The 16,685-nt window shown below is 34.9% G+C and overlaps 1 protein-coding gene across 3 annotated transcripts in view; it reads right to left on the bottom strand.

Moving 5' to 3' along the window:
- TRPC1 (transient receptor potential cation channel subfamily C member 1) overlaps nucleotides 1-16,685 on the bottom strand; it is an 82,326-nt gene that overhangs the window by 24,045 nt on the left and 41,596 nt on the right. For all 3 annotated transcript variants that reach the window (XM_015131922.3, XM_015131924.3, NM_001260937.1), the window contains 2 exon segments: nucleotides 5,976-6,107; nucleotides 2,678-2,873 (listed from right to left, as the gene is read on the bottom strand). In XM_015131922.3, the coding sequence (XP_014987408.1) occupies nucleotides 2,678-2,873; nucleotides 5,976-6,107 (328 nt within the window).

The raw sequence follows: 16,685 nt of genomic DNA, 5'->3' as shown, positions 1-16,685 counted from the left end.
TAGTGTTTTGTTGTTTATTGTGCTTTCAAGAAAATTTCTAATATACTATACAGTTGGCCCTCTGTATCTGTGGGTCCTACATCTGTGGATTAAACCAACCATGGATCAACAATATTTGGAAGAAAAAATCCACAAAGTTCCAAATAAGCAAAACTTGAATATTCTTCACAGCAAGTACTATGTTGAATGAATGAAATGAGGTGTAGGCACTGTATTAGGTGTTATAAGCGATTGAAAGACACTTTAAAGTATATGGGAAGATGTGTGTATGTTATATGCAAATACTTAATTTTGGCAATTAAGTCTTACTTCATTCTTTACTCTTCTGCTCAGATTCCAATGTTCTTGGGAAATCTTAATTTGTCCCTCAAGGTGAAATGTTGGGAGAGAAACAGATTTTCCTCTCACCAATGACTAGGTTTAGTAACATCTCAAATTCAGTAGTTTCACCTTTCCTCCAAATATCAAAGCAATCTCAGGACTGGTTACTGTGCTTGCTATGCCTCTATACAATGATGATTTAATTCACAGTAATGTTAACTATGTATTTGGAATAAAAAGTTTAACTAGAAATGTTCTAAGTCTGCAGTAAAAGATGGACACACTTTCTTTCCATCATCAAGAGGTGGGGGAGGGGGAGGTCAAAATTTCCTACTCTTCAATTCAACAGGCTTGTGATAGATTTGACTAGTAGATTCTAACAGAGGTGATGCTATGTGACTTCTGAAGGTAGGTCCTAAAAGGCCATGCATCTTCCACCTTGCTCACTGGAACACCTGCTCTTGGAGCCATGAACTGCCATGTAAAAAGCCACTCTGAAGCCACCATGCTGTGAGGAAGCCCAGGCTACATACAGAGGTCATATGTATACACCCCAGTCAGCCCGCAGAGGCTTCTCAGATCACATCCTCAAAGTCTGCCCACTGTGATGGCCATGCCTCTCCTTGGTTCCTGCTGTGAGTTCTGAGGAGCCCCACCTTCTGTGGACTCACCCATCTGAGCACCCAGACCACTCAGAGCTCTCTGTTCCTGAGGCCTCAGCTGCTGCTCAGACACCAGACATGTGAGCGGAGAAGCCTCCAGCTGATGATAGCCCCGTCATTTATCTCCAGCTGAATTCTCAGACACGGAGAAACAGAGACAAATCATGATTGCCATGCCCTTTCCTAATTCCTGACCTAAGAATCCACGAGCAGAATAAAACGATTACGAAATTATTATAAAATAACTGTGAAGTGTTTTATGCCACTAAGTTTCAGGGTAGTTTGCTATTCAAGATTGATAACCTAGACAAAGCTTACCAACTATTTGAGAAAATATCTTCCCAATTGATATTTAGAAATCTAGTTTTAAAAATTATTTTACATTTTCATTCATCTTTAAAATAGCAAAATATCTTCCTTTCAACTCACAAATATTACTGTTACTTCCTGTCTTTTCTTTCATCTTCTTTAAAACGGTACATTTGGTTCTATTTTGACTCCACTCTGTGAGTCCTTCAGGGATATAGCTATCATTAGAAAATTGCCTCTTAGATTTTTTTTCCTAACCAGGATAATTTTAGTTCTTTACACCTTTCTTTGAGGTTCTTTTTTTTAAATCACTTTAATTGATTTTATACCTTGTAATCCCCTTATTATATCATTTTCTAGTACTTCATGTCCCTTTTAGGTTGTGGAACACAGAAGCAAATATATTAACTTATAAACATCCTTCATCAATTCCTCCATCAATTTCCTAATAGCTTTGTCAGGCTTAAATTTTTAACCAAGATAAGAAAAAATTCTGCCCTTAGCACCAAAGGTCCTGTATCTGGCCTTCTATCATTATATATTTCAGGCCCCATTTTTGTAATAATATAAATTTGATAAGCAAGTTTTATTTAAACATCTATATTAATAATGAAAATAGTCTTAGAATACCTAATAAATATCATTTACCAACATCTCATACTATCAATTATATATTGTTATTATCTACATATGAATCTCACTGTTTAGTTAATTATCTCAAAAATGAAATTTAAAATGCATATCTTCCTGATTCAAGTTCCTGGATCACATGTATATGTATGCATGGGGAGTAGAAATGGGCATTTCTCTTAACAGAAAGGGATGATGCCAGAAAAGTCAGATTTAACTTAGTTATCATATCATGTACCTCTCCACTTTTGAGTTTCACAATGAATTATAAATAAGAAGAATCAGGAAATATAATATCTGATACTTTATTTTTAAATAGAAATCACTATTACTATAGAAGGGGCTATTTGTAACCAGATCAATGAAAACAAACCTATGACAGACAAAACACAAGATGGAAACTTCACTATAAAGTTTGTACCTACTACAAAGGATCTTACCTGTGTAGCAACTATTTAGCAAAAACATTAAATCAACATCCATGTTATAAATCAATATTATTAAAAATAATAAAAACTACCATTTATTGCATACTTGCTTAATGCTAATACTTACTGTGCTAAACCCTTTTAGTATATATTCTTAATTAATTATTAAAACAAAAGCTCAGACAGATTCAATAACTATCCCAAGACACAATTTTTAGGAAGCAGAACTAGGATCTCAACCCAGATGAGTTGCTCCAAAGCCTTTGCTCTGAGCCACTAGACTACTGTAGAGAAAATAATTTAAATATGTTACAGAAAGCCTCATACCTCTTTTTGGTTATATTTGATAGCAAGTTTTAGACGACTTAAATTCATTCTTTCTTCTAATAATCCCCGTTTGTCAAGAGGCTCGTCACTAGACGTATGGTTTAGAATAACTTCCAATTCACGGGAATTCCGGGCTTGCGCAAGTAAATCCTTAGCAAACATTTTACATTGCCGAGCTAGTTCCTCATAATCATTCCTACAAAATGCAGCATTCTATTATCAGAAATGTCATTTCCATCTTCTAATTAAGCTATATTCACTAAAAATGTTTTTACTCAGCAACATTTTAATTCTGACAGTGTTATACAAAATCTGAAGTCATTTTCTGTGGATAATCAAAGGAAACTACTGGTGCACGAATTTTCCACAGCTTTGGGGAAAACCGTAACACAATTATGTTCCTTGTGTTCATACTAATAGTCTTAGATGAGCACAGTTTTCATTTATATATACTGATGTTATTCCTAAAAATTCTAATAATGTTTATCAACCAGTTCTTCACTTAACTGATTTTCCCTTATTCTCTGTAAGCTTGGCTAAAACTTCCTTTTATATTACTCACCTTAACGATAGACATAATATCTTAATGCTATCCAATCATTATCATAAAATTTTTAACTAGAGCTTTTTCAATAATAGTCTACAATATGTTTGTTACTTCTAATATTAAAATAGCATTTTGATTCATAAAGTTCTCATTTGAGTGAAATTCAAATTAGAAAGATATTAAAATGCGCCTAACAAAAAACTCTCTTTCAGAATCCCTATTCCTTGAATCTTGGGTTTGAACTGCTTATTAAAGGCAGGCCTGAACTAATTTGTGGGAAATGAAGAAGTTTTAATATATAATTCTTTTAAAAAATATCAATTACAGCTCGGTGTGTTGGCTCACGCCTGAATGCCAGCATTTTGGGAGGCCAAGGCGAGTGGATTACCTGAGGTCAGGAGTTCAAGACCAGCCTGGTCAACATGGCAAAACCCTGTCTCTACTAAAAAATACAAAAATTAGGCATGGTGGCAGGCGCCTGTAATTCCAGCTACTCAGGAGGCTGAGGCTGGGAGAACTGCTTGAACCCAGGAGGGGGAGGTTGCAGTGAGCCAAAATGGTGCCACTGCACTCCAGCCTGGGTCTCAAAAAAAAAAAAAAAAAAAAATCAATTACATTAACTTTATGTCTAAGCTTAATAATAACTTAGGAATGAAGTCAGAAATAAATAATTATGAGCCATGGTCTTGAGGTTGGGCTTCAGAAAATAATGTTTTTATTCAGTTTTTTCCCAAACAGAAAGGAAAGGGAAACAGAAAGATTTCCCACTGGTTAGTCTTTCTATATAATGGGGTTTTCCATGAACTGGCTATATAAAAATTATAACTTAAGAATAAAAACTTCTTTGCCTTAACTTCTCTCATCATTCTTTTTTCTTTTTTTTAGTCTCTCATCATTCTTTATACTTTCTATGTAGTCAAAACTCCTGAGAATAAATAATTGGATTTATTTAACAAATGCGGCACTCCCTGCTTCTTGATTTAGGAATCTAACTGCAGATGGGAACGTTTATCAAAAGTATATATTATTACAAAAATATTCCATATTTGGATAAACATTTGATGGACTACGAGATTCGAAAGTGAAATTTATACATCTTATTAATCTAATCCATTTCTAACACATTACTGAAGACAAATAAGTGGCTGTATAGTTTAGATGGAAATACAGAAAACCAGAAGCAAGGATTCCTATATTCTAGTTATAACTTTGTTCCTACTTTCAGTTTTAACTCTATTCCTAATTAGATGCTGCTATCAGTAAAAATCTAGCCTTTATAAATCTCTTCCACTGTCTATAAAACACTGGATTGAAGTAAATGGGTTCTATGATCACTTCTAAATCTAGCTTTATTATGTTATGATTATATAATCACAGCAGTTTCTTCAAATCCTGTTTGAAAGCAGTTGAATAAGTTTTATTTTATATAACTCAGACTCAAATTATGAGGTTATAATAGGAAGTTCTTCATATTTAAACAGAATAATTTAACAGTCGTTCTTCATAAACAGAATAATTTAACAGCCTCATGTGCTAATAAAGTTAAAAGTAGCAACAAGTTACATTTGAACCATGTTTTATGTGTTCATCAAAGTAAAGTACATACTTTATGTCATATCAAGTTTAAACAAAATTTAAATTATCCAAGTTACAAGACAGTAGTTCCAAACTTGAAAACACAAACAAGTCTTTTTTCAGTTTCTGGAACTGAGGTCTATGAAGAACACATTAAGTACTGCTGTTAAAGCTAAAGAAAACTCCAAGTTTCTTACTGCCCTTCCAGGAAGAAGTTTGAACTTTCCCAATTTTGTCAAGTCACTGAAAGAGTGTCACACAACACATGGGACTCTAATAGCAGCTCTATAGGAAAGAAAAGGTAGTAATAGCTATAGATCCCCAGTAGGAACCCTGCAACAGGGGCTGGTAAAAAATCGCAATCAATTCCTCCTTCTTTAGAGGGCAACAGGGATACTTTTCCATAAAGGAAAATCTCAACGCTTTCTCTCAACTCCACTATTAACAAAAGTAGTTTTCTAAGGATTTTTTTAAAAAAATGTTTAAATTAGTAGTTTCATAGGCTGCTATTACAAAGTCTTTTTTTTTTTCTTCAACTTACCCCCCTAAAAGGAAAATAATAGGAGTGCTTCCTTGGTATGCCAAGTACCAAAATTACATTTAATCTTCATTTCAGAAGAGAACTCAGACTGGGTATTTATCCCTCTTAATTAGTTGTATTTTATTTTTATGTTTACATGTATTACATATATATTTATCTTACCAGAAAATCTGAGCAAATAGTGAAAAGGGACTATGTCTGTGTGTGTGTGGAATGTCCTTGACATACAGAAAGCATTCCATGTGCTTTTGAAAGATCTGAAGGATCATTACTGAAGGATGATTATAGAATCGGAGAATGAGGAGATGTGTGAGAGAGAGAGCAACTACGAATAAATTTGCTGCTGCTTTAGGCTATAACTCCTACTGTATTTCACACGGCTCTACAATGCCTTCAGTTAGGTTGAAAAGTGGGGAAGAGAGTAAGGGTGGTTATAACGTGGCAGAGGGCAGATGGGGAAGGAATGACTTAAGTAGCACCAGGGTCTGTTCCTTTGAGGGAAAGTGGCAACAAGGTGTAGTGTTCTTGGATCAAATGTAAATATATACAAATCATAATTTGGGTAATGAAGAAACTAAGGTTGAAGATTTGAAACAAAAGACATTATATAATTTACAATTTGCATTCATTCCCACCTGAATTCCACCTCCACAAGACTTAGTTCTTTTAAATCAGCACTAAGTTCAAATGCTCTCAGAATTGGATCCTCCTCTGTTAACATTATTAGAGCCGGACTGGCCAAACATCGATATATATCGAGACGAAACCTGTGATAAAATTGGATTCCATAATGTAAAATAAACTTATACACAGATAATTAGTATTCTAATCTATAATTTTCATAAATGCATACTTAAAATATTATAAAATTAAAAGAAAAACTACAGATTTATTTATTACAAGATAACCTCCATAAAAAGACTTAAAACAAATATTTTGAGATATAAATATTGAAAAACCTCGCTATCTATTGCTTTTTAGAAAATTGTTTTACTGTCTCTTTTCATAGATTCAAAATGCCTTTGGTATAAAGATTTTTGTTTAATTCAATTTAATTAAATTCATATTTCTGGACCAACTTTTTTTTTATTTAAAAGACAGGGTCTCGCTCTGTCACCCAGGCCAGAGTGCAGTGGAGTGATCACAGCTTGCTGTAGCCTCGAACACCTGGGTCAAGGGATCCTTCCACTTCAGCCTTGTGATTACAGGTGCATGCCACTACACCAGGCTAATGTTTAAAAATTTTATAGCGACAGGGTCATGCTATGTTGCCCAGGCTAGTCTCAAGCTCCTGGCCTCAAGTAATCCTCCCATCTTGGGCTACCAAAGTGCTGGGATTACAGGTGTGAGCCACTGTGCCTGGTTTGAACCCAATATAACTTTAAATAAAATATGCTAATAACATAATTTTTTAATATGATGTGGATTTGATGACTAATAAATTTTTTCTTTTTCAATAATAAAAATACTTTTTTTTTTTGAGATGGAGTCTCACTCCAGTCACCTGACTGGAGTGCAATGGCACGATCTCGGCTCACTGCAACCTCAGACTCCCTGGTCCAAGCGATTCTCCTGCCTCAGCCTCCCGAGTAGCTGGAATTACAGGCATGCACCACAACGCCCAGCTAATTTTTGTAGTTTTAGTAGAGACGAGGTTTCACCATGTTGGCCAGGATGGTCTCGATCTCCTGACCTTGTGATCCACCCACCTCAGCCTCCCAAAGTGCTCGGATTACAGGTGTAAGCCACTGCGCCCAGACCATAAAAATACTTTAATATGCTCAATCTATGTAATACATTGTTCATTCATTCAGGTTATGAGTTTGAAAGATGTTTCAAATCTTAAGAGTGAAATCATTTCCTTATGCAGTTTCTAATGTAAAAAGCACTCCCTTTGCCATCTATAAATATTCATATTTCCATACCTAAATAGAAAACAAACCAGAAAAATTTTGCTATAGTTCATTTATAAATATAATTCTTAATTTACAAATTTGGTAGATATTATATAATGCATATTTTTCTTTTAATATAAATTTAAATACATGCTTATTATAAAACATGAGGTAAGCAATTTGGAAACATGATACTCCCTAATCCTTGTCCTCCCATCACCTCCCAACTGCAATCCTCAAAACTAGTCATTTTACATAGAATTGTGCATGTCCTTCTTGATAGTTTCTATCTATACACGAACATAATCAGACACAATAAAGGAACAGCTTGCTTTTTAAAAAATGTAACATATAATGAACCTCTTTCTATGTCACCACATACAGATTCATCTCATACAACTGGACGGAGGTCTATAAGCTCTCCATTAATGAACATTTAGGTTGCTTCTACATTTTTTCTGCTATAAAAAATGCAGCAATGAATATGCTTCAGTTTGCATATCTTTTGTGCACTTTCAATTTCTGGGTAATATGGCATTTGTATTTTAAATTCTGATAGATGTTTCCAAAGCAGTAATAACAAGGAGATCTCATTTTCTTCAACAGCTTCATTAATACTGGGTATTACTATTTCAATCTAACAGAAAATATAATTTTTGTAGGTGGTTTAAAATGAATTTATTTAGATGCTTGAGCATCTTTTCATGTGTAATACTCATTTATACTTCTTCCTCTGTAACTTGCCTGTTCATATTCTTTGGCCCATTTTTTGTAATGATTATTTATCTTTCTTTTAGTCAATTTCTAAGACCTCTTCATTATCAAAGAAATTAGCCCACTGTCCAATCAAAAGTGATTCAAATACTTTTCTTTCTTTCTTTTTTTTTTTTTGAGACAGACTCTCACTCAGTTACCCAGGCTGGAGTGCAGTGGCGCAATCTTTGCTCACTGCATCCTCTGCTTCCTGGGTTCAAGCAATTCTCCTGCCTCAGCCTCCTGAGTAGCTGCGATTACAGGTGTGTGCCACCACACCTGGCTAAGTTTTGTATTTTTAGTAGAGACGGAGTTTCGCCATATTGCCCAGGCTAGTCTCCAACTCCTAGGATCAAGTGATCCACCCACCTCGGCCTCCCAAAGTGCTGGGATTACAGGTGACTTAAATACTTTTAATCTAGTTTATTGTTTATCTTTCTACTTTGTTGTAATGAATTTTTCTATATGGAAATTCCAAGTCTTTATTTAAACAAATTTATTGATATATTCCTTATTTAGCTTATAGGTTTAATGTCTTAACTTAGATACAAAAGTAATCCCATATAATACATTTTTAAGAAAACAATATTTATGAAATTCAGTTATGATCTACTTATTCAATTAATAAGTATATTAAGTAAGGATTTCTGAAGAGGTATTTGCCTATACTATACTGTCAAAAAACTGAGAAAAAAAATAATATGTAATTATGCAACTTACCCTTCTGTTTCCAACAATATATCTACATTAATTAATTTTATCACACTGTTTCAAAAACAGACTTTTGTATTAACCTACTTTATCATGTCTCAAAATACAGTAAGGATTAATCACAAAATGCACAGCAAGAGTAACTTCCAATAATGGTGGAATGAAAAGATTGGTAATCATTTGTTTCACACTATAATGAAGCACCATCGTGTGGAAAGCATTTAGATATAATCTGACAAATAATGAAGCCACTTCTTCATAAAATCTATCAATTTTGGTACTCAAAACACCATTAAAATAATAACAGTATGAAGAGGTCAGTAATTATCCTCCACAAAAAAAATACATAAAACTGAACAAAATTATCCAAAAAGATCAACCACTTCAGGCCACTGGAAACTGTTTATTGAGAATTGTTGATTGTTGAAAAACTGCCAGTGTTTCAGGCAGGAATAGCCTTGCCTAGAACTGCCTCCATCACCCCTGCCCCCAGTTCAGTCAGTGAGGTTTGTAGTTTTGCCAGCTTGTAGCTGGTATACTTGTAGTTTTATGCCAGGGTGACAAAATCAATTCAATGAGAGGCAAAAGCCTATAAACCTACTGGCTGAAAGTAATGAACTTGGTGGACATGGACAGAGAAAACCTGCAGTTTTGCAAGACTGAGGCTGCAAACCAAGCTGAGGCAAGCAGTGGACCAACCAGAAACTTAACAGGGAGAACCTGGAAATAAGAAAGCTATAAATGGATTCACATAAGGTCTCCACAAATTCCTGGCTGACTAGAAAATTACATACGTGTGGAGAACATCAGAGCGTTGGTAAAAAGAAAAGACCAAGGAAAAATTAATAAATGCCCACGACTTCAAATGCATTCCCTAACTAACCCACAGATTGATCAGCAGACAGTAGAAACTTTATGGGCCCAAGGTGCATTATTAGCACAACCTCAGCCCAATTATTTGGCTGACATATGTAGACACTAAAAGAGTCCTTAGGAATCAAACCTAAAAAATGAAAATGAGAATAAAACAGAAAGCATAGACATCAATAAGTGTACACCACAAGGAGACAAATTCTGTAGGCTAGGCAAGTAATGTAAAAAATATAAAAAACAGGCCAGGCCAGGGGCGGTGGCTCACGCCTGTAATCCCAGCACTTTGGGAGGACGAGGCGGGCGGATCACGAGGTCAGGAGATCGAGACCATAGTGAAATCCCGTCTTTACTAAAAATACAAAAAAAAAAAAAAGAAAAAAAATTAGCTGGTGTGGTGGCGGGTGCCTGTAGTCCCAGCTACTCAGGAGGCTGAGGCAGGAGAATGGCGTGAACCCAGGATGCGGATCTTCCAGTGAGCTGAGATCGCGCCACTGCACTCCAGCCTGGGTGACAGAGCAAGACTCCATCTAAATATATATATATACATATATATATATATATGTGTGTATATATATATAAATAAACAACAAAACAGGAAAAAAGTATGCAGAGTTGCTGTAATACACATGAAACTGTCCAGTTTTCAAACAAAGAAATACTAGATGTTCAAGAAAAAGGTGCCTCCCTGAGGAGCAACATTAGAGGTTTACCACTATGGGGGAGATGGGGGCGGGGACAGACTTCATTAAAACAATCCAATCCATCACTAAAAAACTAAACAAGTAAATAATAATAACAAGCCCCAGGAAAGAGGGTGGGTGGGGACTAGCACACAGAGTTGCTGCCATATTATCTAGAATGCCCCGTTTCCAACAAAAAAATTAAGGGACATGCAAAGAAATGGAAAAGTATGACCCATACCCCAGGAAGGAAAAAAAAAAAAAAGCTGCCTGCAGAGTGACCAGATGTCAGGATGCTGGGATACAGGCATGAGCCACTGCACCCGGCCTGTGTTCCTTTTCATTATTTCTCCCTTTATGGATATTCTCTATTTGATGTGACATTGTCCTCTTACCCTGCTTTACTTCCGCAATCATGCTGTCCTTTTAGTACTGTGAGCATATTTATAATGCTAGTTTGATATCTTTTTCTCTTAAATCTGACATCTGGTTACTCTGCAGGCAGATTTTTTTTTTCCCTGGGACAGGAGAATTGCTTGAACCTGGGAGATGAAGGTTGCCGTGAGCTAACATTGCGCCACCGCACTCCAGCATGGGCGACAGAGCAAGACTCCATCTCAAAAAAAAAAAAAAAAAAAGAATACAATGGAAATTATGGAATTAAAAAGTACAATGACTGAAATTAGAAATTCACTAGAGAGGCTTGCTAAGGGTTGAATTGTATCCCTCCAAATTTCATCTGCTGAAGTTCTGTCTACCAGTACATCAAATTATAACTTTATTTGGAGATGGAGTCTTTAAAAAGGAAATTAAGATACAATGAGAACATCAAGCTAGGTCTAAACCTAATATGACTAGTGTCTTTATAAAAGAGGGAAATGTGGAGACAGGCACGCAAACAGGGAGCATGTCATGTGAACATGAAGACAGCCAACTACAACAAAGGAGAGAGGCCTAGAACAGATCCTTCCTTCATAACCCTCATAAGATCAACCTTGCCAATATCTTCATTTCTGACTTCTAGGTTCCCAAACTGTAAAACAAAAGAAAACAAAATTTGTCTTTTTTTTTTTTGAGATGGAGTCTCTGTCACCCAGGCTGGAGTACAGTGGCACGATCTCAGCTCACTGCAGCCTCCACCTCCTGGGTTCAAGCGATTCTCCTGCCTCAGCCTCTTGAGTAGCTGGGACTACAGGTGTACGCCACCATGCCCGGCTAACTTTTTTGTATTTTTAGTTTCACCATATTGGCCAGGCTGGTCTCGAAATCCTGAACTCAGATGATTCACCTGCCTTAGCCTCCAGAAGTGCTGGGATTACAAGAGTGAGCCACGGCACCCAGCCACAAAATTTGTTTTTTAAGCTACTTTGTGGTACCTCATTATGGGAGCCCCAGAAAACTAACACAGGGCTCAACAGTAGCTGTGAACTGGCAGAAGAAAGAATTAGCAAACTTGAAGATATACAGATTATGCAAGCTGAAGAACAAAGAGAAGAAATAATTAAGAAAAATGAACAGAGCCTAAGAGAGATGCAGAATACCATTAAGCATACCAACATACTCATAATGGAAGTGCCATACGAAGAAAAGAAAAAGGAAAAGAAAAATATTCAAAGAAATAATAGCTAACAACTTCCCAAATATCTTGAAAAACAATGAACACATCCAGGAAGCTCAAAAAACTCCAAGTAGGATAAATGCAGAGACCCACAAACAGAAACATCATGAAAGTCAAAGACAAAATCTTGGAAACAACAAGAGAAAATTATCAGGTCACTTACAAGCGAACCCAAATAATATTAACAGCTGACTTCTCAGTAGAAACAGATGCCAGAAGGCAGTGAGGTAACATATTCAAAGTACTCAAAGAAATTTAAAAATTGTTAATCATAAATCCTAAATCCAGCAAAGTGAATATTCAAAACTAAAGGAAAAATAAAAACTTTACTAGATAAACAAAAACTCACAAGATATATTGCTACCAGAACTGCCTTACAATAAACATAAAAGCAAGTTCATCAGGCTGAAAGCAAGTGATTTAAAAAGCAATTATATAGAATAATATTTATAGAACAGAAAGTAATGTTTGGCCTATAACATACAGAAATGTAATATATTTCTATTTACATTTGGTGTAAATATTTTACAATAACAGCATATAGTAGGTAGGTGGGGCCAAAGTTGTAATGAGCTAAGAAAATGATGAGATGGTAATCAATTATAACAATGTTTTCTTGGGTTAGTAATATTAATAGATATAGTATATATAACAAAAATGTCATTATGAGAAAGGAAAGAAAATACAGATGTATAGGAGTAACATTTTTATACGTTATTGGTATTAAGCTAGTATAAAACCGAAGCTGCTGGGCACAGTGGCTCACAACCTGTAATCCTAGCACTTTGGAAGGCTGGTGGGTAGACTGCTTGAGTCCAGGAGTTCGAGACCAGCCTGGGCAGCATGGCAAAACCCCATCTCTACAAAAAAAAAAAAAAAAAATCTAACACTGACTTTGACAAGTTACAATGTATATGATAAGCCCTAGAGAAACCAGTTTAAAAAAGAAAGCTCAAAAAATTCAGTGAAAAAATCATTAATAAAAATGCTGCACGATATAGTTTGGGTATCTGTTCCCTCCAAACCTCATGTTGAAATTTGATCCTCAATGTTGGAGGTGGGGCTTTGTTGGAGATGTTTGAGTCATGGAGCTGGATCCCTCATGATCAGCTTGGTGCCATCCTTGCAGTAATAAGTGAGTTCTCGCTGTATTCATTCCCACAATATCTGATTTTTAAAAAGAGCCTGGCACCACCTTCTCTCTCTCTTGTTCTTTTTCTCTTGCTCTGTGACATGCATGCTCTCCCTTAGCCTTCTACCATGATTGGAGGCTTCCTAAAGTCCTTAACAGAAGCAGATGCTGGCACTATGCTTCTTGTACAACCTGCAGAATCATGAGCCAAATAAACCTCTTTTCTTTATAAACTACCTAGCCTCAGGTATGCTTTTATAACAATGCAAACAGTCTAATAAATCACGTTAGAAAATATACTCAATGCAAAAGACAACACTAATGAACAAACAGGAACAAAAAAAGACATGAAACACATAACAAACAAAAAGTAGACACAGAAAACAAGTAAAATGGAAGGCATAAATCCAACTATCAATAACATTAAATGTGAACAGCTTAAACAATCCAATCAAAAGGCAGCAGCTGTCAGACTAGATTTTTTAAAAATCCAATTATATGTTGTCTACAGAAGACAGACTTTAGCTTCAAGGACACAAATAGATTAAAACTAAAAGCTGGAAAAAGATGTATAATGCAAACAGCAACAACAGGAAAACTTTAGTGGCTATGGTAATATCAGACTTTAAATAAAAAAAGTTACTAGAAATAAAGAGGGATACCTTATAAGAATAACAGGGTCAATCCATCAGGAAGATATAACATCTATATGGTTGGGCACAGTGGCTCATGCCTGTAATCCCAGCAATTTGGGAGGCTGAGGCGGGCAGATCACTTGAGGTCAGGAGTTCAAGACCAGCCTGGCCAACATTGTGAAACTCCATCTCTACTAAAAAGACAAAAATTAGCCAGACATGGTGGTGCATGCCTGTAGTCCTGGTGACTCAGGAGGCTGAGGCAAAAGGAAACCAGTAGCCAAGACTGCACCACTGCATTCCAGCCTGGGTGACAGAGTGAGACTCTGTCACAAAAAAAAAAAAAAAAAAAGAACATACAACATCCATAAATATATATGCAACTAACAACAGAGCACCATAATACATTAAGGAAAAACAGACAGAAATGGAGAAACAGATAACTGAACAACAACAGTTGGAGACTTTAATATCCTACCTTCAATGATGGAGAGAACAACGAGGCAAAAGATCAATAAGGAAATGGAAGACTTAAACAACATTATAAATGAACTAGATGTAACAGACATCTACAGAACACTCTATCAAACAAAGGCAGATTATATACTCTTCTCAAGTCTACATAAAACATTCTCCAGATTAGACTATATGCTACACCATAAGGGAAAAAAAAACTTCAATAAATTTAAAAGGACAGAAATAACACAAAGTATGTTCTCCAACCACAATGGAATAAATTAGAAATCAGTAACAAGAAAGTTATTTTAAAAACCCACAATATGTGGAAATTAACAACACACTCTTAAATAATTAATGGGTTTAATATAGAAGGAAAATAAAAAACTGAGATGAAATAAAATGAAGACACACCATATAACAAATTATGGGGTTTAGCTAAAGCAGTGCTTAGAGGAAAATACCTATATTGAGAAAGAGGAGGCCAGACACAGTGGCTCATGGCTATAATCCCAATACTTTCGGCGGCTAAGGTGGGAAGACTGCTTGAGGCCAGTAGTTCAAGACCAGCCTGCGCAACATTGAAAGACCCCATCTCAAAAATAAAAATGTTTTAAAAATAGAAAGAAGATCTCAAATCAGTAACATGACCTTCTACCTTAAAACAGTGACAAAAAAGAGCAAAGGGTATGAGGGTTCTTTATAAGGTGATAAAAATGTTCTAAAATGGACTGTGGTGATAATTTTACATACCTATAGATAATATGAAAAAACACTAAATTATATATTTTAAATGGGTGAATTGTATGGTATGTGAATTCTATCTCAATAAAGCTCAAAAAGTGAAGGTGAAATAAAAATTTTCCCACATAAATACTAACAGAATTTTCAGATAGTAGACTTGCCATACTGAGAATGCTAAAGCTGAAAGGAAATGGTAACTGGAATCCACAAGAAAAAATGAAGAGGAACAGAAATAGTAGTAATGTGGATAAATACAGAAGACTCTATATATGAATATTTTTTTCTTGCATTTCTAAGAGTGTAAGATTGTTTAAAGGAATAATTGTAATACTGCATTATTGTGTTTATAACATATTTAGATGTAATATATGTGAAAATAATAGCACAAAGAAAATGGGCAGCAAAGTTGTTACATTTTAAGTCGATATGAAGTTGAAATAGATTGTAATACACTAAAGATATATACTATTATCTCTAAAAGAAAAAATTCTTAAATAGCTAAAAAAAAGAGGAAACAAAAAGTATACTTTTTTTTAACACAAAGAAAACACCAAAGGAGGAACAGAGGAATAACAAAAATACATGAGAAATATAGAAAGCAAATGGCAAAATAAAAAAAAATAAATGTCATACCAAAAATTACATTACATGTGAGTGAACTAAATAATCAAAAGTCAAAAACTGTCAAAGTAGATAAAAAGCAATATCCAATAGTACACTCTCCAAAAAAGACTATTTAAATTAAGAAAAACAAACACATTGAAAATAAAGGGTCGGAAAAAGTGCCATGTAATTAGTAACATGAGAGAATTAGAATGGATAAATTAATAGCAGAAGGAATATATAGCAAGTATAAATGTGTATGTACCTAACAACAGAGCCTGAAAATATACAAAGCAAAAACTGACACAGAAAAAGATACTGGAGCAATTGTAGTTAGAATTTTTAATACTCTTTTCCCAGAAATTGATAGAAAACTGGTAGGGATATGTAATATTTAAACAACACTATGAAACAATATGACCAAACTGAAATTTATAGAACATTTCCCTAAAACAGCAGAATGTATATTATTTCAAGAGTACATAGAACATTTCCATTTTAGACCATATGCTGAGCCATGGACCTACTCTTAACACATTAAAAAGGCATAAAAATCATACAAAGTACATTCTCCAAATTAAGCAATGGCTTCTTAGCTATGACACCAATATGCAAATGACCAAAAGAAGAAAAAAGAAGATCAACTGGACTCCATCAAAATTTAAAACTTTTATTCTTCAAAGGATACCATCAGAAAAGTAAAACAAACAAACAAAAAAACAAAAAAACCACACACACACACAATTCATCTATAAAAAAATCAGATAACCAATTAAAAACTAGGAAAACAATGTGAACAGACATATATCTAATAAAGATATGCAAATATCCATTAAGCAACCAAAAGATGTCATTCATGTGAAATATCCAGAACAGGTACATCCGTAGGGACAGAAAGTAGATTTAGTAGTTGCCACCAGCTGGGAGAGTGACTGCTAATGAATATAGGGTTTCTTTTTGAAGTGATGCACAACTTTGTGAATATCCTAAGAGCTGAAATGTATACTTATGATATATAAATGATATCTCAACAAAGATATCATTAAAAATAAAGTATAATCTCTAACCACAACAGAATTAAAGTAGAAATCACCAAAAAAAGGAAATCTAGGAAACTCCCTAATATGTGAAAGTAAAACAGCACGTTTTAAATACTCCATGGATCATGAGAATGAGAAGGCAACCCACACACTGGGAGAAAATATTTGCAAATAACATACTGGACAAAGGACTCTTTAAATATTT

The sequence above is a fragment of the Macaca mulatta genome, chromosome 2 (assembly GCF_049350105.2).
Source record: "Macaca mulatta isolate MMU2019108-1 chromosome 2, T2T-MMU8v2.0, whole genome shotgun sequence".
NCBI classification, from domain to species: Eukaryota; Metazoa; Chordata; class Mammalia; order Primates; family Cercopithecidae; genus Macaca; species Macaca mulatta.
The sequence above is the reverse complement of the archived record's forward strand: the minus strand, read 5'-3'. Positions and strand labels throughout refer to the sequence as shown.